General features: G+C 40.6%; 1 protein-coding gene, 3 non-coding genes and 7 pseudogenes across 9 annotated transcripts in view; 1 reads left to right on the top strand and 10 right to left on the bottom strand.

The window, feature by feature from the left end:
* The window catches only part of LOC137992625 (5'-nucleotidase domain-containing protein 2-like), a 37,360-nt gene extending 26,797 nt beyond the window's left edge, over positions 1-10,563 (top strand). For all 6 annotated transcript variants that reach the window (XM_068838062.1, XM_068838064.1, XM_068838065.1 and 3 more), the window contains 8 exons: positions 1,092-1,194; positions 2,321-2,425; positions 4,916-5,000; positions 6,488-6,574; positions 7,175-7,228; positions 8,423-8,509; positions 9,361-9,428; positions 9,733-10,563. In XM_068838062.1, the coding sequence (XP_068694163.1) occupies positions 1,092-1,194; positions 2,321-2,425; positions 4,916-5,000; positions 6,488-6,574; positions 7,175-7,228; positions 8,423-8,509; positions 9,361-9,428; positions 9,733-10,000 (857 nt within the window). In that variant the 3' untranslated portion in view covers positions 10,001-10,563. The remainder of the gene's footprint in view (positions 1-1,091; positions 1,195-2,320; positions 2,426-4,915; positions 5,001-6,487; positions 6,575-7,174; positions 7,229-8,422; positions 8,510-9,360; positions 9,429-9,732) is intronic.
* An 11,062-nt stretch (positions 10,564-21,625) lies between these two features.
* On the bottom strand, positions 21,626-21,744 carry LOC137993948 (5S ribosomal RNA; annotated as a pseudogene).
* A 245-nt stretch (positions 21,745-21,989) lies between these two features.
* LOC137993893 (5S ribosomal RNA) lies at positions 21,990-22,108 on the bottom strand. Its single transcript, XR_011122037.1, has one exon. It is a non-coding gene; the product is annotated as a 5S ribosomal RNA (ribosomal RNA).
* Positions 22,109-22,358: 250 nt separating this feature from the next.
* Positions 22,359-22,488, bottom strand: LOC137993947 (5S ribosomal RNA; annotated as a pseudogene).
* Positions 22,489-22,739: 251 nt separating this feature from the next.
* Positions 22,740-22,859, bottom strand: LOC137993920 (5S ribosomal RNA). Its single transcript, XR_011122063.1, has one exon. It is a non-coding gene; the product is annotated as a 5S ribosomal RNA (ribosomal RNA).
* A 251-nt stretch (positions 22,860-23,110) lies between these two features.
* On the bottom strand, positions 23,111-23,240 carry LOC137993939 (5S ribosomal RNA; annotated as a pseudogene).
* A 251-nt stretch (positions 23,241-23,491) lies between these two features.
* Positions 23,492-23,610, bottom strand: LOC137993903 (5S ribosomal RNA). Its single transcript, XR_011122047.1, has one exon. It is a non-coding gene; the product is annotated as a 5S ribosomal RNA (ribosomal RNA).
* A 251-nt stretch (positions 23,611-23,861) lies between these two features.
* Positions 23,862-23,980, bottom strand: LOC137993926 (5S ribosomal RNA; annotated as a pseudogene).
* A 251-nt stretch (positions 23,981-24,231) lies between these two features.
* LOC137993933 (5S ribosomal RNA) lies at positions 24,232-24,350 on the bottom strand (annotated as a pseudogene).
* Positions 24,351-24,601: 251 nt separating this feature from the next.
* On the bottom strand, positions 24,602-24,721 carry LOC137993932 (5S ribosomal RNA; annotated as a pseudogene).
* Positions 24,722-24,972: 251 nt separating this feature from the next.
* LOC137993953 (5S ribosomal RNA) overlaps positions 24,973-25,000 on the bottom strand; it is a 170-nt pseudogene continuing 142 nt past the window's right edge.

The following is a 25,000-nucleotide window of genomic DNA, read 5'->3' as shown; positions in this document are numbered from 1 at the left end:
TGTTGTCGTTATTGATGTGTATCGAAAGCCAACACACACAGATCGATACTTGGATTTCTCTCCTGATCATGATATCAAACACAAAATCAGTACGGCCTCGACCCTTCTGTTTCTGGCGTCCAACCTCCCGAGCAGCCATGAAGGACAAACACGTGAAACCAATCACGTTAGGGCCGCGTTAGAAGCTTACGGCTACCCTTTTTGTCGGTTATTTCTACCATCCTCAATAAGAAGCCACCCCCCACCTGCAGTCCCTCCACCAGAAGACCTAGTTTCTGTGTTTTTCAAATGGGTCGAACCATCGGATACGTATCAGAGTTATGCATGCCTCCCTTATATCAGTGGCCTAACCAAACATCTTACGAGATTACTCCGTAACCATGAAATCCGCGTCGTCAACAAACCAGTCAGAGCTCTTCAACAAGAATTCCCGTCCCCAAAGTACCGACAACCTTCAGATCTCCAATGTGATGTTGTTTATAAATCTGTAGTCTGAAGCCCAAAATCCACATTCCGTGACCCAACCATATGGTTAAGTGCGATTGTAGAATAATTGTTCACATTTTAAAACTGTTCTTAATGGCGTAGATTCCAATCAAAACCAGTAAACACATTCTTTACGAGTTTCTACAACGGTATTTAAAAATATTTAATACTTTTAATGATAGCGGGATAATTATAAAATTATGTAATTAGACTGGTATGATGTGTTACCGAGTCTTACGATAACCGGATATTGCATTGCATGCAACAAAAACACAAAATTATTCCGTGGTCATCACGATTGCCTCTGAATTAGGAGATAGCAATTTGGAATCCTAGTTGGGCTGCCTTCTCAGAAAAGTGTCTCTACGAGGCAAAGAAATCTTTGCATGCGCAGCCAAATCGCAACCACCAAAGTCCAAATTCAGAGCCGAATCCAAAGCAATAATAATAATGATGATGATAATAATAATAATAATAATAATAATAATAATAATAATAACAATAACAACAACAACAACAACAACAACAACAATAATAATAATAATATAGTAATAATAAGTGAACCCCTCAAAGGTTCTTTTGTTGTTCTATATTTTTTAAAACAGACACTTATTTGAAGCAAAGCCCGCTTCTTGGAGAGCTGCTCAACAGACTTGTGTCTTCAGGAAAAATGTTATTCTTAATCACCAACAGTGGTTATAAGTTTGTGTAAGTGCTTTTGATGAAATTGCTAACAGCTCAAATGATTCTTAAACATTTTAAACTCATTTGGGACTCGAAGGACAACTGCATGAAAATGTGTACAGAAGTGTCATTGACAGTGATTACACTTGCAGCTAAAAGTAAAATCCCAAGGTGCAAGCAGAGTTCAGACGGTCCCCAACTGATATATCCTTGCATCAAATTTTGGCCTCTTCACTAATCATTGAAAGGAGAGAAATGACCTTCCTAAAGATGCTAGTGACACCAAAACTCTTCAGTCATCTTTTCAAAGCCATAAATGCCTATTCCGGCATTATTTTTTTCCTGTTCTTGATAAGAACATTACCACAATTCCTCTAAGGGTGTATACATTGTGGCACCTTCCAAAGAATAAATCATAGTCCTATCCATAACTTAACCCTTTTTCCCTAAGACTGACACTTGTGGATTTTACTCTGTCCAACACCAGACTATTTTACTCGTCAATGTTTGGCCGCTATAGGGGTGTTCCTTTTAATCTATTTTAAATAGTAGTTGCCTGCTGGATAGTTATTTATCTGGCCTCAGTTGTTCAAGGCCGAATAACAGTTTCAGTCTATGCAGTGATTTCAGTATTTCCTCTCGTAGCCATGATCATGCGCACTCTTGGCACATGTAAGTAAGGGTATGTACGCTACAAAATCACAGGAGGGATATCACACAATAACCAATGTCTGCGTCGATATTTGTCCTCTGATTACCGTCCATCGAAAAGAGTCTAAGCCAGCACATGAGTTTCTACTTCTTATCTTTAATATTTTACATGGAAGAAAAAAAAAATTCGTCCAGTGATAGTCACATTAACACGCTGGTTGCAAATGCCATCAGATCAACACTGGCTTTTTACAAGCAGTTTTTGCACGATATGAAAGTTAATGGGTGGGTTATCAATTAAATAAACCCCATTCTGGCTTTCGGGAGTTTCAGCAGATAATGTCTTTGCCTGAGAGATTGCCCTCAAAATTTCACATTTTTCCTCGAAGCGTTGCTCCTCGGTCAAACATTCGTGGTTCGGACAATCTCTTAGCCTCGGACATTGTCAGTTAACCTACCCACCTGAAGGGGTTTACTTACTAATAATTATTTTCTACAGGAAAAAAGGTATGGATCACATGCTTGGCCAGGGATGGCGTGATCTCTTTGATGTCATTATAACCCAAGCGCGTAAACCTTCATTCTATCATCAGCCAACCTTAAGGTTTGCTTTTAAAGACCTTCCTCTATACTCAGTGATATTTCAAAATTTGGTCAGGTTAAGTGACAAAGCGGGCAATGAGCTGGCAACCAGTATACTAATTAACAAGGTGTGGTTAGATTAAATTTCTTAATCTATCCTGTGGTCTGAGAGGGACTGGAACCCGGAGGATTTGCTGTTTTTGATGGGTTATCCAATTTCACTATAACTGTAATTTACACCTCATACTTTGCGTACTTCACTTTCACTTTGCGTAATGACGGAAATTCCGCGCCCTGTCGAGTTTGACTCATTCAAGGTCGCTTGTCTCAATTTAAGAAATACACGGCCTTGGAAGCTAGTAATGTAGGACTAAATTCTGAGTAAAAAAATCAGCTAAATCAGAGATAAGAGGTAAGGGAAAAATAGAGTTTGTTCAACACGAATCGTATCTTCAAGGTTGTGAGCACTCCTTAGTGTCAAAGAGATGTTTTATTTGAAAATTGTAGGTTTTTACTGAATTTAAAATTTGGAAAAAGAAACGTATCACAATTGTTGATCATTGCTCTCTTGAACTTTGTGGACTTCACTCTGTTTTATAACCGTCCTACATTTTGCCAACCATTGTTTGCTATACTAGAATCGCAGAGAAATCGGGAACAATCGAGAGTATTCCAATTTTTCCAACGGGCCCCAGAATTTGAAATGGTCAGTGATCATTCCCGACACTTAAAACCTCAAATTTGTGCTGTCTGGTTTGTGGGCATCAGGTTTAGCTTTATCAATTGTGGAAATTGTTTAACTCCAGTTCTCCACCCTTTGTCAACAAATAAATCGGAAAAGACATTGGCGATTTTTCAAATTCTGGGCAAAATCTTGGACAGTTGGGGACCAGTAAGATTGTCTAAGATTTCTCCACCATATTTCATTTCTCTGAAAGCAATTAGGCCAGCCAAACAAAAAAAAGAAAGAAAACCTCAGCGACATCAAGATAATAATACCAGTGAGTGTTTTATGGGGCTCGATTGGAAAACTGTCTGCCGTTAAAGGGGCTAGGTCACGCTATTTTAGGTAATTTTGTTTAATTTTGTTAATTATGAGCTCTAAACGTCAAATTGGCAGAGCGAGAGTCTTTCATTTGCAAATCATGGCCACATAACAACTGAGAATGATTTTCCAGCTTTGTAAATGACATTTTGATATAGACTGATATAAATTTGAAAAAAGGTGAGCCGACGTTTCTCAAATTTACCCAAATTCAATCCGTTTCGATCCTCTCCCGTTTTGTCCATCCATGTCCCTTCTTGGCTTCCCTGTGTTTTGTTAGAGTTCTTCTATAGTTTTGAACAATTATTTTGATATTTAGTTAATTCTATGACCATTCGATCAGTGTTGAAATTGCCTAAAATTGCGTGACCTAGCCCCTTTAAGCAATGATTTGCCTGCTTGTCTCCTATAGAGTGTTTTCACTCACTTGATCAGTAACCTTGTTTTTCCACCGAAACAAAAGAAAACGATTGCATGATAATATAGAGCTCAATTTCCGGAGGATTAGTTGGGTACACCAACATGGCGGCCATTCCTTTGTTTAGGAACACCAACATGGCCGCCGTGACGTCATGTGAAAACGCTCTGTAGCTTTGTGGTTGTGCATCCGGGGTAGTAAATGGGTGAGCATTCATTCAATGAACATGCCAGTCTTCTAGAAACGCACAGCGCACAAGCTAACAAATTTCAAATGGGTTTTAGGTTTCTTCATCGGTTTTAAAGGCATCCTCCATTCCAACAAAACCAACTATAAATTTGTTGAATTTAACATGTTTTCGTTCGCTTTGAACTTCTTCTGTCGTAAGATTGTTATAGCATCTCTTAGATAACAAAATCAGTGCAATTGAGAACTTTTGCATTGGTGGGCAAGTAAGCGTTGGCGTAGGAATCTAAGACGATAACTATGATTTTATTCCTGTTGAGGAAGATGTAAACACAGTCAACTCCCGATAATTCGAATCTTCAAGGGAGATAGAAAAAGGGACGCATTATGTTAGACATGTATTATCTTGTAAAAAACGGCTGGAGTTAGGAAAATCAACGTTTATTTCAATAAATTTGAAACAATGAATGTAAAAAAAATTGCAGTCAATATGAGTGCTGTCATAAAAAGGTCGCATTGAAAGCTTTGGCACTACCTATATAATGCGTTTTATGTTGTGTAGAAAAAAAAAAGATTGCATTCAGCTGCTTCAAGAGATCGTTTGGTTTTAATTATTAACTTTTCAGTGTAATTTTGACTTGTACCATGCATATTAACTAACCAGGTTCGAGTTATTGAGGGTGAAATTTTCAACATAATTACCTGAAATGAGTTGAAAATTGCTTCCAGTTAGTGTGAGAGATAATGAAACATATGTTGGAAATCTAGGAGAAATTGTTTTTGTTCGTTTGTTCGAGTTATCTGTAATCGTAATCATAGAGAATCTAGACTAGAACTCAAATTGCTTGCTATAAATCATTTAGACCATTTAGATGTGTGGACACAAGACAATACCGTCCAACGTGGCAAAAGGTTTCAGCTTTGTGTAAAGGCCAAGTTTATATGGAGGTAAGAAGCGTGCCACAAACTTGATCAGTGCTGTATAGCAACGAGTGCTTCATTAGAATTGTGATACATCACCACTGCAGTCACAAGTCCCGTAGTAGAGAGCTTTGACTTTCCCGTGACAGGAGCCGGGTTCTCGGAATTTAGTGAAGACTCACGGAAAGACATCCTGTCATTCATTAGAAACAACATATAAAGTAGAGGTATTTAGTAAATGACTACACGCAACGGAAGGTATAACCAGATTTTCAGAGGATTGTTGTCGTTGTCATAGGTCTGCATGTGAAGGACGGTTTGTAATGTTCCTTTGGTACTTCGTTTGTTTACGTTTAGAACCAAGTTGCGTTGTTGGTTGTTTAAACTATTTATCACTGAAGCAGTCCCCATTGCATGACGGATAAAATCATCCATGAGTCTCACTCGCAGGACTCAAAGAGTTACATTGGAATTTTAGTAGTTTGTTTGGAAAGTGTACTGTACATCTGATAACAAGAATTTAATCTGTAAACATAGACGACAGGCTACGCAACCAACAGCATTGCACAAGCAGGCCTCTCTTAATCGCCCAGTCAAAATCAATGCTGGGAGCGTTCGAACAAGGTGTCGGCATTTACTAAGGGATGGAAGCAAAACGTCAAAAAAGTGATTGAATAACCGTACAGCACCACTTGCTGCTTTGGTAACATGAAGTCCACACGAAAGAGAGAAATGATCCTCGCACTTATTTCGACAATCAAAGCAATTTAGATTATCCAGATAATTGCGAAGATCACTTCTCTCTTCGTCTATAGCCCACACTTTGAATATATACATTAGTTTCATGAACCCTACAAAGAAGTAAAACATAGCAATTGGTTTTCCCCAAAGACCTGAATAGGGAACCATGGAACACCCCTCTAACTTGCGATTTCTTTGGCAATGCAGTCTCAGAGGACTTAAGTGTGGCCTCACGTAAGGAATGTTTTAATTGTCAAGGGCCCGTAATCATCTGTGACATGTTAGAACAATGGGATGAAGGTCCCTCGCCAAGCAGGATGCGTTTCTCATAGTGCTATAAAAAGCTGCACCAAAAGCTACCTCCTGGTGAATTGTGAATTTTAAAATAGATAGTAATAACTTGGCATGACTGACCCATTACTCAACCTGTTTGCAGGCCGATATTGCATATATTTTTGTGGTGAAGGGCCCTCAATCGTGTGCGACATGCAAGAGGTCCCAGGACTAACGCCAAGTAGGACGCCAGTCTCACGCTGCTGTATAATTTTTTCGGATAGTTTCAACGCTACCTCCCATTTTCCTATTTACCACCATCTATCCTTCTGCCTAATGAGAATAACATAACCCAAGGATTTTTGTTGATTCTTTTCAGCTGAAAATATAATAGTCCGTATGATTAAAAAAAAAACTCCGCATATCGAACTTCCCTACATTTACCCAATGAATTTTAATGCATTGACAAAATGAATTGATTTTACCGTTCCTTTTTTCAGGGAAACATTGAGCAGTTCATGAAGTTTACTGGGTGGTACGGTCCAAATGTATTGTATTTTGGAGATCATGTTTACAGTGATTTACGGGTAAGATACGATACCCTTCTGTTTGCTGTTTAATTTTTCATCCTCGGAGCAGTCTTTTTCAAGCCGTTCTCTTCTAACTGAACCGAAGCAAATTAAGGGAGATGATACCATTCACATATTAAAGAAAAATAAAGAGGAAGAACTTTACAAACAGAAAATTATAGGAACATCTGTTGTGAGAACGTTTGAAGTAAGACCACTTATTCATCATTGTTACATGTTTTCCAGAGTAAGCGCAAATTGTGAACTGTGATATTGTTGGTGATTTTGTTACCAAAAGGGAACGGGCAATTCGAGACAAAAATCTTTTGTAAATACATTCAATAATTATCAAAAAAATCATTGATATGCATTTTGTCAGCTCTGTGTGGCAGGCTATATAATTATAGTAATCCGCTCAACAGCAGTAAAACCTTTAGATATTGGTGGGAATTGAATGAACTGATAGCAATTCACACTTTCATGTAAGGGAAAAGCGAACCATTTCAAGGGATGACCCAGTGTTTCAGTGGAGCTAACTGTAACTACAATAGCTCCAGTATAGACTAATCACTAAATTCAGCCGAATACATAAATCGTTTCCATTTTATTGTCACCTAGGATCCTGTTTTGCATCATGGTTGGAGAACTGGAGCCATTATCCCAGAATTAGAGGTATGCAACTCTTGTGATTGAAGCAGACAAGATTAGTTAGGTCACTGTTCATTTGCTCTTGTTATATCTCCCAACTCAAATACGTTTCCCGATTGGAGGAGAACCGTGTCACGTGTCATGGGTCAAAACTCACTAGGGCGAACAAAACTAGCTCCCTAGGGAAACAACGACTTGAACTTTCGACTCGCACGTGATCAGGTCGTGCACCTTTGAAACAGCGGCAAACTTGCATGCCAGCTGCGTCAAGCAAACAAATTGCAGTCATGGCAGCGAAACGGTTTCAAACAAGAACTGAAGAAGAAATTGAACAGCTTCTACGCGACAAAAGCTCGAAATCTACTAACAAGTAAGCTGAGCAAGTAAGCTGTAAGCTTTGCAAGTCGTAAGCTGACATCCGTGTATTGTTCTATTTTGAGTTGAGAGGTATGACAAAACTCTTAATGACTGGCCCCTCGGAAAACAGTGAGTTTTGTTTCCCCGAGACCCTCAATGTTCCCCTCGGCTTCACCCAGGGGAACATTGAGGGGTCTCGAGGAAATAAAACTCACTCTTTTCCTTGGGACCACTCATTAAGTGCTTATTGTTGTATCTTGTGGAAATGAATCTTTTACGAATTTAGATGTCTTTGGTAGTGTTTTTTTTTTTAAGATTTTATCAGAGAACTTCAATGTTGCCTTTAAAGTAGGGAGGAGAACGGAGGAAATAATGTTTGCAATCAAATTCGTTTCAATTTTTTCAAAAAAGTGTTTGTATCAGAGAATGTGAATTTTAGAATCGCATATAAATCTGATATGTACAGCGGGTACGTTAATATTTATACTTTTCTTCGGTGAAGATTTTTTATTCTTTGCCACATTATGGAAATGATATTGCCTGACACTAACCCAATGTTTTGTAATTTGTCATTTTTCTAAATGTATTCGATAAGCTCTTACAGATTTTAACAAATTTTTGTTATTTCTTAGGAACTGTATGTGGTTAGAACTGAGCCAATTTTCAAAAAAATTTACCCAGGGGAACGCGAGAAAATTAGCAGTTAATTTTACAGATTTGGTCACAATGACGTCACAAAAATCAGAAAAACATACGCGATTCAGGCTTTACGCGCCATACTAGTGCCCAGTTTGCGCGCGGCCCTAAAACTTTAGGGAGCCTCCTTATGTGCAAATTTCAGTTTATTTTGTGATCTTTCAGGATGAAATCCGAACAAGCAATTCTCCGGAATTCCAGCATTCGGTTATGTGGTTGAATTCTCTGCAAGATCTTATCCTCCGGCTCAAGGTATCATCCTCCCTCAAGCTAGGGCCCTGCCTTGATATCCGGAGATTCCGGGATCAAGACCCTTTGTGACCACGAGTTGAATTTGAACCTGATAATCCTTAGTTCAACTTCCGCGGCTTTTGGAAATCGCCATCTGGTTTGCTTTCGGCCAGTTGGGATTCTTAACAGTTGTTGTTGCTGTTGTTGTTCTGTTAGCCCCCATCATGGGTACTCAATTAATTGTGTATACATGTTTATAGCATGATTGCTGACTACCCTGTATTCAGTAGGTGTATGATGAGTCACTCAGTCAGTCTTCTGTTGGAAAGTGCATCTCAATAATTTTACAACATTATCGCGTCATCAAAAACCCGTTTCGAAGATCTCGAAACTACTCGGCAAAAATTGTCAATGTTTGCCTTTTAGCGCACAATTCGCAATATCTGAAGTAAGGGCAACAACTATGCTATGAATTATGTTACGGTTAATGTTTCACAGAAACTTTTTGAAAATTCAAAACTAAACTCAAAATTCGGAACCAAAAAGTCATAATAACGAAGAAAAGTTATTGTCGTAAAATGATCAATTCAATTTCGTACATTTTGCTGAGTCTCTGCCGTCTGCTTCCATCGCAATCCACAGCATTATGAAAATGGAATTATGATTTAACACCCCATCTGCTCGGCCAAAACGTACGGCCCGAATGTGAAGTGGTCCTTGTATTTTTGGGATGCCATGGATTGCGAACAATCACTGTTTTTGGCATTTTTTTCTGTCTTGTGACAGTTTCGTTTTGGTTTACGTCATCGATGTCTCAGTCGCCAAATGAAAGCTTGATTTCTTGAAGTTCTCCATTCTCCATTTCTTGTCAGGCTCTCCCGCAAAGTCCAAAAGTAGTGGAACTCAAAGAGGAGTGGAAGCAAGAAAGAAGAGACTTGAGGTAAGATATTTCAGTTAAAGAAATATGATATTAAACACTAAAGATATGCTCCTTGCGTACCGAAGGGTACTTAAGATTGTGGACAGTCTCATCCATTCAAGGTCTAAAATACGGTTGCAACGTATTCATGGCAAATGTATAAATGTATACTGTCTCTCTCTGAGGAATAATATCTCCCAAGGTTCCAAATTTTAGCGTTTTGATCTCTTTACGAATGGATGGCCATTTTCCCGTTTCGGACACAGTTGGTACCAAAATCTTATTCTATGTATTTACTTACCTTCTTATTGCATCTCTCTTTTAGATGGAAGTTGAAAGCCTTGTTTAACCCAAGGTTTGGCAGCGTATTCAGGACCTACAACAACTCGACTTATTTCACACGCCGTCTGGTCCGTTTTGCCGACCTTTACATGTCGTCCGTTGAAAACTTACTGAAGTATCCAAGCAATTATACCTTCTACCCACGGAGAATTGCACTTCCACATGAAGCAGTGCTGGACTTGCGAACTACCGCACCTGTTCCCGACCAACGATTATTCTATTGGCGTAATCAAGAGAAAAGCGATTTATAACCTAGAAGTAGCCTGTGGTGGCTGGGGTGATATGCGCATATGGTTCGAGGCGAAGGACCTAGTGATGGAAAACCGCTGTCCGTCATTTCTAGGGGCAAAATGCATAGTGTTTCAAGTATTTAAATTGGATTCCCGATCCTCTTAAACTTTGTGCAGAATCTTATTGAAGGGTTGGTTCCTGCTGCCAAACAACAGGTTAATGGTAGTGAAAGTTAAGTCAGCCCTTGATACAGGTGTGTGATTTAGATAACGATTCACTGAGTAGCACCGCTTATAAAGTACAATGTGATTTGCTTGGTCCTCTTTCATCGGCATGTTTTTTACTGTGGGTCGCAGCTCTAGTTTGTTCGGAGGTAGGCTCCATTGTTTCTATTGGATGTTCATCTTATTGACCATTGATTTCTGGACCAATCCCGAGGGCTGTTTTAGTAGATGTTCACTGACCTTCGTGGGCGAGACCGCTGCGTTGCCTCACATCCGAGGGCTCATTTACCAGCAGTCTGAGAAAGCTGCTTTTGAAACAACCATCCACTTCTTATAAAAAGATGGATTTTAAGGTCACACGGAAAAAGTCCTTTATTGCTTAAATAATACAAAAACAATACACTGTTACTATGATGAAAAAAAACCACTTCCTTTTTTTCTTCAGTGTGTTTGCTTAACACCTGCCTGGCAAAATCTTGAGCTCTGATTGTTATCCAAAGGCTGTTTACTTTCAGTGTAAGTTTTGGATTTGACGGTCTGCCATTATTCACGTTAAAAACTGACCGACTGGACCTCAGAGGGTTGGATCTAGGGAAAAGTGACGTTACTCACTCAATTGCTTTAAATTTCAGCGTTTAAACGCAGTCATTAATGATGTATGCAGAACACGACTTTAAAATCTGGAAGCCCGAAACTCCGGTGTTGCACATTAATTCAGTCGTGTACAAATGGATTGCATTCTTAGACCCCGTTTATACGGAAATTGAACAGCTACGCGACAAAAGCTCGAACGAAGTTTTAACAGTTGTGAATTAACAAGTCAATGAACATTTATGATTTGTGACTTGTTTTATATGCAAATTACAGGGATTTGTAACATTTTGCAATAAAGTCGTAAGCTGACATCCGTGTATTTTTCTATTGTGAGTTGGGAGGTATAACAAAACACTTAATGACTGGCCCCACGGGAAACAGTGAGTGTTGTTTCCCTGCGACCCCCGAGGGGAAACAAAACTCACTGTTTCCCTTGGGGCACAGGCAGACAACCCTAAGGGTTTTAGAGCTCGTAACGTCTCGTTATTTCGCGACAGTTGTGATAGCCGATTCAACCTATCGAGGAAAATTTTTCATAAAAACATCAAATCGCGATGTGTCTTTTCGAAAGTTCATTTTATTGACAGCCAGATAAATAATGTTCACTCACCCACTATTTTCTGCTTTGTCCTGAGTGATTTGATGGGTTTTTGGGACGCCTCGATTTCCCTTTCAGATGCGAGGCGTCGTCACATACAATAGGGAGCTTAAGATCTACGACGGCGACGTCGACGAAAACGTCACCTCAAAGTAGAACTTCGCTCTAGTAAAAGTCTTTTGCGATTATTCCACCTCGTTCACTTCGTACAATGTGGGCGAAGTTTCCTAAAAATAAATTGGTACGAGCGGTTTCAGACTGAAAATAGAGATTGAAAGATTCTCTGTTGCATGCTCACGCTGTCGTCAAAACCTAAAATTTAGTGATTTCACGTCGTCGTTACGCAGAGAACCGCAAAAATATGAGCTAAAACCCGTGCTGCACGTGCAGCACGATTATTTATGCTCTTTTAACCAATGATATCATTGTTTTGTGGCGTTTTCGTCGACGTCGTCGTCGTAGATCTTAAGCTCCCTAATAGGAAGCTTACGAAACGACGACGCCGACGGCAACGACGACGCTACAAAACAATAGGTTTAGTGAGCAAAAACAATGGCTCTGCACGCTCTGCTCGTGCGTTTTACATTTTGGTACATTTCTTTGCCGTCATCTCCTAAATGACGACGTGAAATGACCAAATTCAAGGTTCTGTGAAGGACGTTAGCACAAGACGATGAATTTTCAGTTCTCTCTCTACGCTTCCAACCCACTGATACCAGTTTAATTCCTCGATAGTTACTACACATTTTTAACGCGAAACGACATGAAATAGTTTTGTCGTGATACGAATAACGCGAACTCGTATTTTCAAATGAAGTCCTCGTAGCCGTCGTCGTCGTCGTTTCGTAAGCTCCCTAATAAAGTGACGTCACGCGCTCTCGCATCCTTAGAGTTGTGTGCCTGTGGTGTCAGATTATGGTAATGAATTGCTTTGAAATGGTTCAAGTTTGGAAAAACTCTAAACCACAAGTCTACCCGCACTATGGCGCAGATTGCAGCTGGTAGTCTCTTGACCATAGACAATTACCTCTCTCTCCCTCTTCTCCCTCTCTCTGTAGCACAGGACCTGCGTTCGGATGTAGAGAAGGCATGGGGGAAAAATAGATCCTAGTTTTAAACTTGAGGTATTTTATCGGGCCTGATTGTGAGCCTCTGTGTCCAGCCACACATTTATCACGCAAATGCCAGACCACAGCAACAACACCGGGTTACTTTGACCTGCTTTTTCCTCTCTTTTGAGTATTTTGCGGGTTATTTGACCTCGCACAGGGTCATGGATATTGAAGTGCTGTGAACTTACGGTTAACCTCTGCGCCAACCGAAAGGCAGTTGAAAGTTAGTCAGCTGATCACACACTTGAACTGGAATATGTAACAAAATAAGTAAAATAGTTAGTTGTATCCTTTTTGATCCTTCACTAGCTTAAGGCATCTAAAAAGAGTAATCAATTCCTATGGTTTCGGGCGACGGGCACTTCACCATCAGCCAACTTTGCATGACAATAAGTGCAATTGAGGTGAGTCAGTTAATGGTGAGCATGTCAAGTTTCAAGTTGTCAGTCGATCGATGTAACTTGGTTCTCAGATGAGTTGATTCTTCCATACTAGGTTGAGTTAGCAGCAAGTGGTAGTTCTATCGGCTTCCGTCAAATGCACCAGCGTCTCCATTTGGAAACTTTGAGTGTAAAGGAAAACAAGCCTCCGATCGTTGTATATTCATTCCAATGTGATTTGTGTGATGCAAATTATGTCGGTTTTACTGCCCGACACTTACACCAACGCATTTAGTGAACACCGTTATTCTGCTATCGGCAAACACCTTGAAACACAACATGACAATAAAGGAGCAAAGATCGATCACCTCTTTAAAGTCCTAAAGAAATGCAGAAGCAAGTTCGATTGCCTAATATACGAGATGCTTTTTATAAAGGACATCAGGCTTTCTGTCAACACCCAAAGTGACTCAATCCGCGCCAAACTTTTCACTTGACACTTTCGTTTCTATTTTCTATTGTTCGTTTTAGTCTTATTTTTGGGTATTATACCCATAGGACACACAAATATTTTTATTGTTTCACGTTTTATACATTCTTGTTTGAACTTTTATCGTCTTGACTTGATAATGGCGTAGAGTAACGACAGTAACGCCGAAACGTCGTCCATTTTTTAGAATTTTGTTACTGGCATAATTAGCACTTTTTCCGTACTTATAAATTCAACTTCACCCTTTGTAAATTAATCAACTGAAGATGACAGAAGTTTCTGTCGAAACATGTCTTGTAATTTCAAAAGTTTTGTCGTTTTCTTTAAATTTCTGACTTGCCTGCTGATATCAAGATCCATTTTTTAAAATGTTTTTAAAGAATCTTTTAGCGTTTAACTTTTCGATAAAATGTTTTTCCAAATCGCTGCTGTTACGTTCGAGATTTTTCCCCATAGAAAACGGGAGAGGATTCAGAATCTCTTATCCCCCATGAACACAGGAGAGGATTCAGAATTTCTGATCCCCCACAAAACACAGGAGAGGATTCAGAATTTCTGATCCCCCCACAAAACACAGGAGAGGATTCAGAATTTCTGATCCCCCAATGAACACTCTTGACACAGGAGAGAATTCAGAATTTCTGATCCCTCACAAAACGCAGGAAAGGATTCAGAATTTCTGATCCCCCATGAACACAGGGGAGGATTCAAAATTTCTGATCCCCTACAAAACACAGGAGAGGATTTTCTTCCACACAACAAAGGTGCAATAAATGCATTCACCCCCCCCCCCCCCCCAAAAAAAAAAAAAGAAAGAAAAAAAAGAAAACCCGAGACGTTAAAAACTATTCCATGCGGATATCATAATATAAATGGATTATACACATAAACGGTTAGCTTGTTTGCGTATACGATACATTCAGACTATTACAATTTAAAAAACTCTAGGACTTCTACAAAATGTGTCACACAAGTTCTAGTAGGGACTTGTTATTTGAATAAGAAAGTCCTCTCCAATAATTATTGAAAGTACGGAAGGGAGACGAATGATACAGTATACTATATTCTGTTGATAACACATCATCAGCTCTAGCCGTAAGTATTATATGGTTATCTTAAGGCCGGTTTACACGGTACAATTGCGGTTCCACTAGACCTTGTGCCCACGGGAAAGTGAGACTTTACCCATGGGAAGTCTGTGTTTTGTGTGTAACCTCTATTGCCACAGTGAAACTGCCCATGGGGAATCACTATGGATACATCGAAAAGAACAAAAAAATTACCCATGACGTTTCTCGAACCAAGTCGTAGGGTTTAGTCTTAATTCCGGAAACCGCAGCGCTGAAATTGCGGCAAATATCCTGGCACGTGCCAAATTCATTACACGTGGTATCAAACATGGCCAACTTTCGAGGTTCAAAGTGAGTATATTTTACTTGCCTTTGCTCTAAATACCCATTAATTACTGGGTTGCCTATGGCAAACCCAGTCGAGGTCTGCGTTTAGTTTGTTTGTTTCATATTTTTTATTTTATTGCTGGGTTGCCGTATGGCAATCCCAGTTGGAAAATGGGTAGAATTTCTCCGTTTTATTTTTTTTATTTTTTTCCGTGTCGGTAAAAGTCTTGCCTGTCACTCCCCTGGTAAGTGGTGTCTTTGTGCATAGAGCCTTCTGCGCGTATTTTCTTAGGATCGAGAGGGTAGTGGAACTGCGTAGATTTCTCTGGTGGACACAGTAGAATCATTAACTTAGCCTGCAATGGCGTCGAAAGTCATGCAACGCGAATGGCGTTTTAGTGGATCCTTAAACAAAATATACCCTTATGGAGCTCAATAATGGAAAGTCAGCTGGATAAACTAGGCATGAATCTCAAAAGCGACGAGTACTGGACTTCGACAACAATCTATCGCCCGTCGAGACGAAATCAAAGTGAGCAGTATTTACCTGAAGTACATGGTAATTTGACAAAATTGAGTTTCTTGTCTTCACGCACGCAATGAAATAGGAAGAGGTTTTCGCCTCTAAGAGTAAATATGTTGTTTGTTTCAATAAAACTTTCGCTGGAAAAGGATTCTGTGGTATTTTCTGCCTTTGTGAATTATAATATCATGTTGTGTATTGAATTTTCGAGCTAAAGGTTGAAATGTGATATGGAAGAAGTTTTTTAGTATTGCTCTGTAAGCAGGAAGGGTTCACAGGCGTGTTGAAAGCGTTCTTGTGTTTCAACAAAATGAGGCCCAAAATCAGCGAAAACTTGTGACGCAGATGAATAATAAAGTAGCTGCTATTTCCAAAATGATGAAATTACCTGGTGATAAATAACGTCGTACGCGTCTTGGACAGTAAATTTTGACTTTGCATAAACAAGAGTTGGGCGATTGTGATCTTTGTTTTGACTTCGCTCATTTCATTTCAAACTTTATAACACTTGACAGAAAAAGAAACTTACAAAAACCCGGTATCTTGCCATCATTTGACACAGATGCTTCACTGTTTGGCGAGTAAACATGCCGGGGTAACTTAATCACGGCGCCCGCTGAATTCCGGCCATGTCACTTTCGATTTTGCAATTTACTTGATCGTAGCAAAAATCTCCCAAAATGTTTGTCGCTGATCGTTACTTTTTATATTCTATATTCATGGTTCAAAATTAATGTTGTTTTCATGTCGTAAATATTTTATTCTCGATCGACCGTCCCGGAAACTTCCTTCTGCTCTTTCTATAAACTGTGTATCAATAGTTATTTGCTTTTTCATCAATATTTGTTTTGCATAAAGCAAGCTAACAAAATCTGTACCTTGCTGAGTTCGCATTTGTTAGCGTTAATAGTATTTTCGGTCAGATGTTTCTGTTTTTTATGAGGGGTTTATTGTTTTGGTCTCCCATCCTAACATTAACCCCGCGGAACAGGGCTTGACTTCAGTGAAATTTAGTATTACAAATCTGGATGCTCAGCGGGTACACTTGTGGTGAAAAGAAGTTGTGAGGGAACTTGAAAATTATCAACATGTCAGCCCAGAAGCCAATGTTTCTCGCTTCTCTTTTATTTGTTATTCTTCAGAGACTGGAATGCTGTATTTCAATACCACACAATTCAGTGCCTTCTGATTTTCTGTAGCATGTACCACAGGCAACCCAGTGTATGCTTCACGGAAGCATCTCGTTCGATTTCTTTTAGTGCGGCAAAGTTTTGTAATGTTTTTTTTTTATTTTTTCACAGCAACTTTAGACCAGACGGTTCTGAACGAGATGCGCCGTTGTACAATGGTTTTTTATTCCAAAGTAAAAAAAAATATGACAAGTTTTTCCTTGACAAGTGTCCTTGTTCAAAAACTAGCATGCTAGTTTTTGAACAAGGACAAGGAACAAGGACAAGGATGATATTTGCTAGTGTAAATTACTTGTCAAGTTCACTTGTCAAGGAAAACTTAAAATTTCCTATTTACACTACCAAAGAAAACTTGTCAAGGAGAACTTTCTAGTGTGTACAGTCGGCAAGTTTTCCTTGACAAGTGGACTTGTCAAGGAAAACTTGCTAGTGTAAATGAGGCTTTATGACTGTAACAGTTGTGTCATACATAGTTAGAATATTATACCTCTATTATTTTTTTAAAAGCTTGTACCTTGCTATTGCTCAGCTTGGGTTTTGATACTGATTGGTGAATTTTTTCGCTGAAGTCTGACTTTGTCAATGAGACCTTTTATCTCTTCAGAACTTCTCGCTGTCAGGGAAAACAACATGCACTCATCAATTTTGGAGATATCAACACATGTGAATGCAAGCAGGTACTCATTACCTTTCCGCTTGGCATCAACACTTGGCCTTGAAGTTCCTGTAGAAAACCTCAATCAAACTTCACGTTGTAAGGAAACACTTTGTGAAATGAGCACTTGAAATGTGCATGAGCTTGACTGAAGGGTCAATGGGCCATTTCCGAGTTGCTCTTTGTCTCGGTTTCGAAGTGATTCTTGGTGCTCAACTATTGTAAGGAAAATGAGTTTGATTTGCATAAGAATACGCAACTAAGGACTCGCTTTGAAACTGAGGCATGCAGCAACTCGGAAATGGGCTATTAAGTACCATTGAGCTAGTGTCATGTTGGCACAAAAAGGAAGGGACATTTGGTGAGATTAGCTAGGTGAGTGTGTGGTAGTCTTGTACCAGAGATTAGTTGTTTACTGGAACAAACCCTGTAACAGTACAGTGTTGCCATTCCATAACAATATTCACTGGTGCAGTTACATAAGTTCAACGTTATCGATAAACAACTTATTAGTAGTTGCTGGAAAACCTTAAAAATGTTCCAGTGGAACAGTATTCAAATCCATGATGATACCCTATGGCACTATATAATGCTTTACTATGTGAGCTATCAAACCATCTGGGAGTATGTTAAATCCTGTGCGAGTTGTTGGTTCAGCAACAATGACCATTCTCATATCATATTACATTCTAATTCACCATTTTGCAATTTTTTCAACCTAATAATCCCTTGGAGGATTTCACCTGATAGTATTTGGCGAAATTCATATTTAAACTCATTAATAATTCATGAGCCTAACAGCCTATCAAAACACCAATAAAACGTCACGTGTGTGAGCTTTATATCCTGATAAGAAATATAAAGAATACTAATAAGGCATAGCTTGTTTTTCTTGTATGCTAATATTCACCTCTCACAGGCCCGTAGCTGGAGTATTTCAAGGGGGATTCGTATCCATTTGTCTGACGAAAAACGTTTACCTTAGGGTGGGGGTAGAGAAGAAAAAGCGCTTTAATCAAACGTCAGTTTGGATCGCTATGTATTGTAAGTCCCTTAATTCCCTACTATACAAAAAGCTAGTGCATTATTGGTATAACACTAACAGTCCGTATCACAACAAGGGGCCACAGTAACATAAAAGTGTCACAGCAAATTTGATAGCTCTACCATTCGCGGATGCATGGTAGCAAAAAGCTCCACCACTACTTCTTCAAGGTCTATTTGCATGTCGTAATGGATATGCATAAGTGCAAGTGACGCTAATCTGTTCTCACTCATCGTGCATCGCATATGGGTGTTTAACCTTCGCATCGCGCTGAAAGACCTTTCGCACTCGCAGCAACAATACTCGTCACATTTGTTGGAACACCCATCCCCGTTTCCCCCTTCCTCCAATGTTGATTTCCACAACTACTAGTAGCCGCCCGAAAAATTCTCACACAACATTGAATTGGGGGAAGGGGGATGTGGTATAAGCTACGATCTTGTAACACGATGATTCTGACCATTCGCTAAGTGTTCCAACTAAATATGTCTAGTATTGTAGGTATCGGAGAGGATGAACATTTACGCACGCATGCGCTGACGGAATGTTTGAAGACGAGACGACAAAAATATGCAGTACCTCCAGACGTGGCGCTGGAGCGTCGTACCAAACGAGTCATCCCGGGATTTCGGCCCGTGCGATCGCTTTTGGACGCAGTTGGCCCTTCGCTGCTTTCTGCTACCGACCTCGCCTCCCGGTACGGCATTGAGGGAGGGATATGTCGGCCCCTAAACCATATAAGACAAATCCCACGCCTACTCACAGCTCCAAACCTCCCTTGTCATTACAATTTAACGTAAGATTTCGATGGTTTATATATTCAAGAGAAAAGTCATTTTATCTGTCGTATGGTAAGCACTGGAGTCGCAGATTACAAAGTGCACGCGTGAGCCCTGCCGAAGGTAACATACATGCATGCATAAAACTTTATTTCATCTCGAATTTCTGAATAACATCTTCGACACATTACAGCTAACATACATAATATATACAGATACATAACTAAATACTAAATAATATTTAAAGATATATGAATCAAAACTAAAAGCCGCTGTACAAAATGCGGCCCTGGATTAGTTTAAAACCAGTAAACTCAGTGGTACGGGAAAAATCAGGTAGCGCATTTCGCAACGTACTTAGTTAATACGTAAGAAAAAGAACTAAGACCATAACTGGTTGTTCTAGGTTTATTGAGGGACAGAAACGGTAAGTTCCACGAAGATCATGCATAAGAAGAGAACGGGAGAGAAAACGTATTTTTCATATGGACAAGCCTTTTCTTTCTTTAACTACTTTTATACAATAATATGAGGAAATTTTGAATGCGCTTATTGCATAGAGATGTAGAGTTTGACTTAAGTGGTACGTAAGAGGACAGGTAATCGCAAATATAAATCTTGTTACTCTCTTATTTACATTATACCGTTTCTTTGACAAGAAATTACAAAAGGCCAGGCCGAATTTCCTATGATAAAAAGTTTACGTTAACAGCACGCATCTTGGCTACACCTTAGTATCCGCCTAGAAATCTTCTTCTCGCTACTTTTTCCTCATTTGATGAGGACCAGTCCCCGCTTGCCTCCTTCATGCCCAAAAGGAATTCTGGGTAATTCGGCCGTTCCATGACAAGGGAAGACCCTCGATTCTCATTTCATAGATTTTCTTATGAGTGTGGAGCAACCCAGTCCTACAGGCAAAATACAGCATCGATTGAAGTTTTTAGCTTTCAAAACTTGCTCAAATTGTATCGGTAGGTCCTCGAATTCGTCCACAGAAAGGCCAGAGAGACGACTTCACTGGTGCTGTGAACCGCCATGTTTACAACAGAGCGATTTAGGCGTTCCACTCTGCATGAAATCATCTCTCACCTCTGTCTCGACAAGACCAGACACGCACGGTTCTTACGTTACGTTTATGCCCCTGTAGAATCAACCGAAATCTCAACTCCTTGTCAAAGTTAACCAGCATCTTAATATTTTTGGTAGGCTAAAATACTCGTCACATTTGTTGGAACACCCATCGCCGTTTCCCCCTTCCTGAATGGAGGAAGGGGGATGTGGTATAAGCTACGATCTTGTAACACGATGATTCTGACCATTCGCTGAGTGTTCCAACTAAATATGTCTAGTATTGTAGTTACGGGCTAAGTGGATAGTATTTTGAGCAGAGTGAATATGTTGGGAAATTCATCCTCGTCGCACTGCTTCAGGGCTGTGGCACACGAGCCCGGGAGCTCTTCCTCCTCTGCATACTTGATTCTTCACCGCCGAAATTCTGCCGGGAAGAGCTGTGGAGATGGAAGATCGTCCATGTACATATCCACCACCCCTTGTAACTCTTGCGACTTCGTTTGATTCTCGTTCATTAAAGAAGGAACCAAAGCAAGCAGCCTTGAGGCTTGGACCGTGACGGCATCGAAGCGCTCTCCTAGCTGCGATGTGGTCAAGAAATGGAGCAGCCACGTTGATCCGATAATACTCCTTTGCTGTTGGAGCTGGAGCGTTGGCGCGATGACGTTGCCTGCCAGCAACTCTGGGAGCTGTTGGCGCCACTCCCACCTTAGCTGCCATTGCCATTGCCTTCTCACACGCATCATCACACTGTTTTTGCTCTCTTAATGTGCGAATTTGTGACGTTCTCGTTGCCGTCGCCGTTGTCTTTGCTAAAGCCCGTCGCACACGCTAACCTCTTAACCAACGGTTAGCGCTAACCAGGCTTCCAGCAACTGGCCCCTGGTTGGAAGGAAAGAGCGGGGGACAAGGCGCGAACCTGTTTCACCACCCGAAAGATCCTGGGAACGAAAATCGCATTGTGCGCTATAAGGAATGGAGCCAAATTCTTTTGAAGTCGTTGAAGGTTTTCGACTGTGATTTTCTTCCGGCATCCTGAAGCAAAGTGTTCCTGAGGACATCATTAAGTCCAGTGATGGAGTAAATCTTACCAGATGCAGACTCTGCCTCGTCTAAAATTCTCACTTATTTAATTCAGCTAAACGAGTGCATCGCTCGGGCGAAGCGGTAACTGAAAGGATATTGACAGCTTTGCTTCAGTAGGTAACAAGTCTTTAGTCTAAAAACATTACTTTAAGGTCTTACCAAAACCCATAGCACGTGAAAGTTCAGCCAAATTCCGACCAGATTAAAGACTTAGAAAATGTTAGGTGACAAGCAACGGTTTCATGTTTCGCCTTAAAAAATTCCTTCAAAAATCTCGGACATCAGGAGAAAAAACAACAAACTCATGCCTTTCACCTCTTTTCCTTCTTGTAATTGTACGGAAATGGCTGCAATGATTAATTCATAGGAGATCAACCTAACATTGTAACGAACACTTTCATGATTGCCGCACGCGATAATTCAGTGCTCATGCAATGTCCGCAAGAAAGAAAATAACTACTCTTGAATCAACCATGAACTAGAAGCAATCAATAAAGTAGAAACATACGACAAGCGGAATTCTTAAGCGGTCACCCAGCGAAGTACTACTCTCGCCCTACAGGATTTGACTGCGGGGATCGGACGGGACCCGGTTTTTTGCCTGTGGTATGGTCGTAGACGGAAGAATACAAGCTCTAGTTGTATGTGTGATTTGTTTTCGTCTAGCCAAGCGAGAAAGCGAGTGAAAATCCCCCTTGCCTTCCCTTCAGACTGCAAAGAATGTTCAATTAATAGGCCATCAACCAGTTACATTGTGACGACAACTCTAACATTTGTCGCGCGCGAAAATTCAGTGCTCATGCAATATGGACAAGCAAGAAAATAACAACTCATGATTTTACCATAAACTAAAAGCAATCAATAAAGCCTACAACACGAGGAATTCCCAAGCGGTCACCCAGCGAAGTACTACTCTCGCCCTACAGGATTTGACTGCGGGGATCGGACGGGACCCGGTCTTTTGCCTGTGGTATGGTCGTAGACGGAAGAATACAAGCTCTAGTTGTATGTGAGATTTGTTTTCGTCTAGCCAAGCGAGAAAGCGAGTGAAAATCCCCCTTGCCTTCCCTTCAGACTGCAAAGAATGTTCAATAATAGGCCATCAACCAGTTACATTGTGACGACAACTTTAACATTTGTCGCGCGCGAAAATTCAGTGCTCATGCAATGTGGACAAGCAAGAAAATAACAACTCATGAATCAACCATAAACTAAAAGCAATCAATAAAGTAGAAGCCTACAACACGACGAATTCCCAAGCGGTCACCCAGCGAAGTACTACTCTCGCCCTACAGGATTTGACTGCGGGGATCGGACGGGACCCGGACGGGACCCGGTTTTTTGCCTGTGGTATGGTCGTAGACGGAAGAATACAAGCTCTAGTTGTATGTGTGATTTGTTTTCGTCTAGCCAAGCGAGAAACCGAGTGAAAATCCCCCTTGCCTTCCCTTCAGACTGCAAAGAATGTTCAATTAATAGGCCATCAACTAGTTACATTGTGACGACAACTTTAACATTTGTCGCGCGCGAAAATTCAGTGCTCATGCAATGTGGACAAGCAAGAAAATAACAACTCATGAATCAACCATAAACTAAAAGCAATCAATAAAGTAGAAGCCTACAACACGAGAAATTCCCAAGCGGTCACCCAGCGAAGTACTACTCTCGCCCTACAGGATTTGACTGCGGGGATCGGACGGGACCCGGTTTTTTTGCCTGTGGTATGGTCCTAGACGGAAAAAGACAAGCTCTAGTTGTATGTGTGTTTTGTTTTCGTCTGGCCAAGCGAGAAAGCGAGTGAAAATCCCCCTTGCCCTCCCTTCAGACTGCAAAGAATGTTCAATTAATAGGCCATCAACCAGTTACATTGTGACGACAACTTTAACATTTGTCGCGCGCGAAAATTCAGTGCTCATGCAATGTGGACAAGCAAGAAAATAACAACTCATGAATCAACCATAAACTAAAAGCAATCAATAAAGTAGAAGCCTACAACACGAGGAATTCCCAAGCGGTCACCCAGCGAAGTACTACTCTCGCCCTACAGGATTTGACTGCGGGGATCGGACGGGACCCGCACGGGACCCGGTTTTTTGCCTGTGGTATGGTCGTAGACGGAAAAAGACAAGCTCTAGTTGTATATGTGTTTTGTTTTCGTCTGGCGAAGCGAGAAAGCGAGTGAAAATCCCCCTTGCTTGCTCTTCAGACTGTAAAGAATGTTTTATTAATAGGCCATCAACCAGTTACATTGTGACGACAACTTTAACATTTGTCGCGCGCGAAAATTCAGTGCTCATGCAATGTGGACAAGCAAGAAAATAACAACTCATGAATCAACCATAAACTAAAAGCAATCAATAAAGTAGAAGCCTACAACACGAGGAACTCCCAAGCGGTCACCCAGCGAAGTACTACTCTCGCCCTACAGGATTTGACTGCGGGGATCGGAGGGGACCCGGTTTTTTGCCTGTGGTATGGTCGTAGACGGAAGCATACAAGCTCTAGTTGTATGTGTGATTTGTTTTCGTCTAGCCAAGCGAGAAAGCGAGTGAAAATTCCCCTTGCCTTCCCTTCAGACTGCAAAGAATGTTCAATTAATAGGCCATCAACCAGTTACATTGTGACGACAACTTTAACATTTGTCGCGCGCGAAAATTCAGTGCTCATGCAATGTGGACAAGCAAGAAAATAACAACTCATGAATCAACCATAAACTAAAAGCAATCAATAAAGTAGAAGCCTACAACACGAGGAATTCCCAAGCGGTCACCCAGCGAAGTACTACTCTTCCCCTACAGGATTTGACTGCGGGGATCGGACGGGACCCGGTTTTTTGCCTGTGGTATGGTCGTAGACGGAAAAAGACAAGCTCTAGTTGTATGTGTGTTTTGTTTTCGTCTGGCCAAGCGAGAAACCGAGTGAAAATCCCCCTTGCTTGCTATTGAGACTGTAAAGAATGTTTTATTAATAGGCCATCAACCAGTTACATTGTGACGACAACTTTAACATTTGTCGCCCGCGAAAATTCAGTGCTCATGCAATGTGGACAAACAAGAAAATAACAATTCATGAATCAACCATAAACTAAAAGCAATCAATAAAGTAGAAGCCTACAACACGAGGAATTCCCAAGCGGTCACCCAGCGAAGTACTACTCTCGCTTTACAGGATTTGACTGCGGGGATCGGACGGGACCCGGTTTTTTGCCTGTGGTATGGTCGTAGACGGAAGAATACAAGCTCTAGTTGTATGTGTGATTTGTTTTCGTCTAGCCAAGCTAGAAAGCGAGTGAAAATCCCCCTTGCTTGCCCTTTAGACTGCAAAGAATGTTTTATTAATAGGCCATCAACCAATTACATTGTGACGACAACTTTAACTTTTGTCGCGCGCGTCAATTCAGTGCTCATGCTACGTGGGCAAGCCAGAAAATAACAACTTTTGAATCAACGATAAACTAAAAGCAATCAATGAATATGAAACCTACAACACGAGGAATTCCCAAGCGGTCACCCAGCGAAGTACTACTCTCGCCCTACAGGATTTGACTGCGGGGATCGGACGGGACCCGGTTTTTTTGCCTGTGGTATGGTCCTAGACGGAAAAAGACAAGCTGTAGTTGTATTTGTGTTTTGTTTTCGTCTGGCCAATCGAGAAAGCGAGTGAAAATCCCCCTTGCCCTCCCTTCAGACTGCAAAGAATGTTCAATTAATAGGCCATCAACCAGTTACATTGTGACGACAACTTTAACATTTGTCGCGCGCGAAAATTCAGTGCTCATGCAATGTGGACAAACAAGAAAATAACAATTCATGAATCAACCATAAACTAAAACCAATCAATAAAGTAGAAGCCTACAACACGAGCAATTCCGAAGCG

This window comes from Montipora foliosa, chromosome 2, assembly GCF_036669935.1.
Source record: "Montipora foliosa isolate CH-2021 chromosome 2, ASM3666993v2, whole genome shotgun sequence".
NCBI lineage: Eukaryota > Metazoa > Cnidaria > Anthozoa > Scleractinia > Acroporidae > Montipora > Montipora foliosa.
Note: the sequence above shows the minus strand (reverse complement) of the source record. Positions and strands in the feature narration are given on the sequence as shown.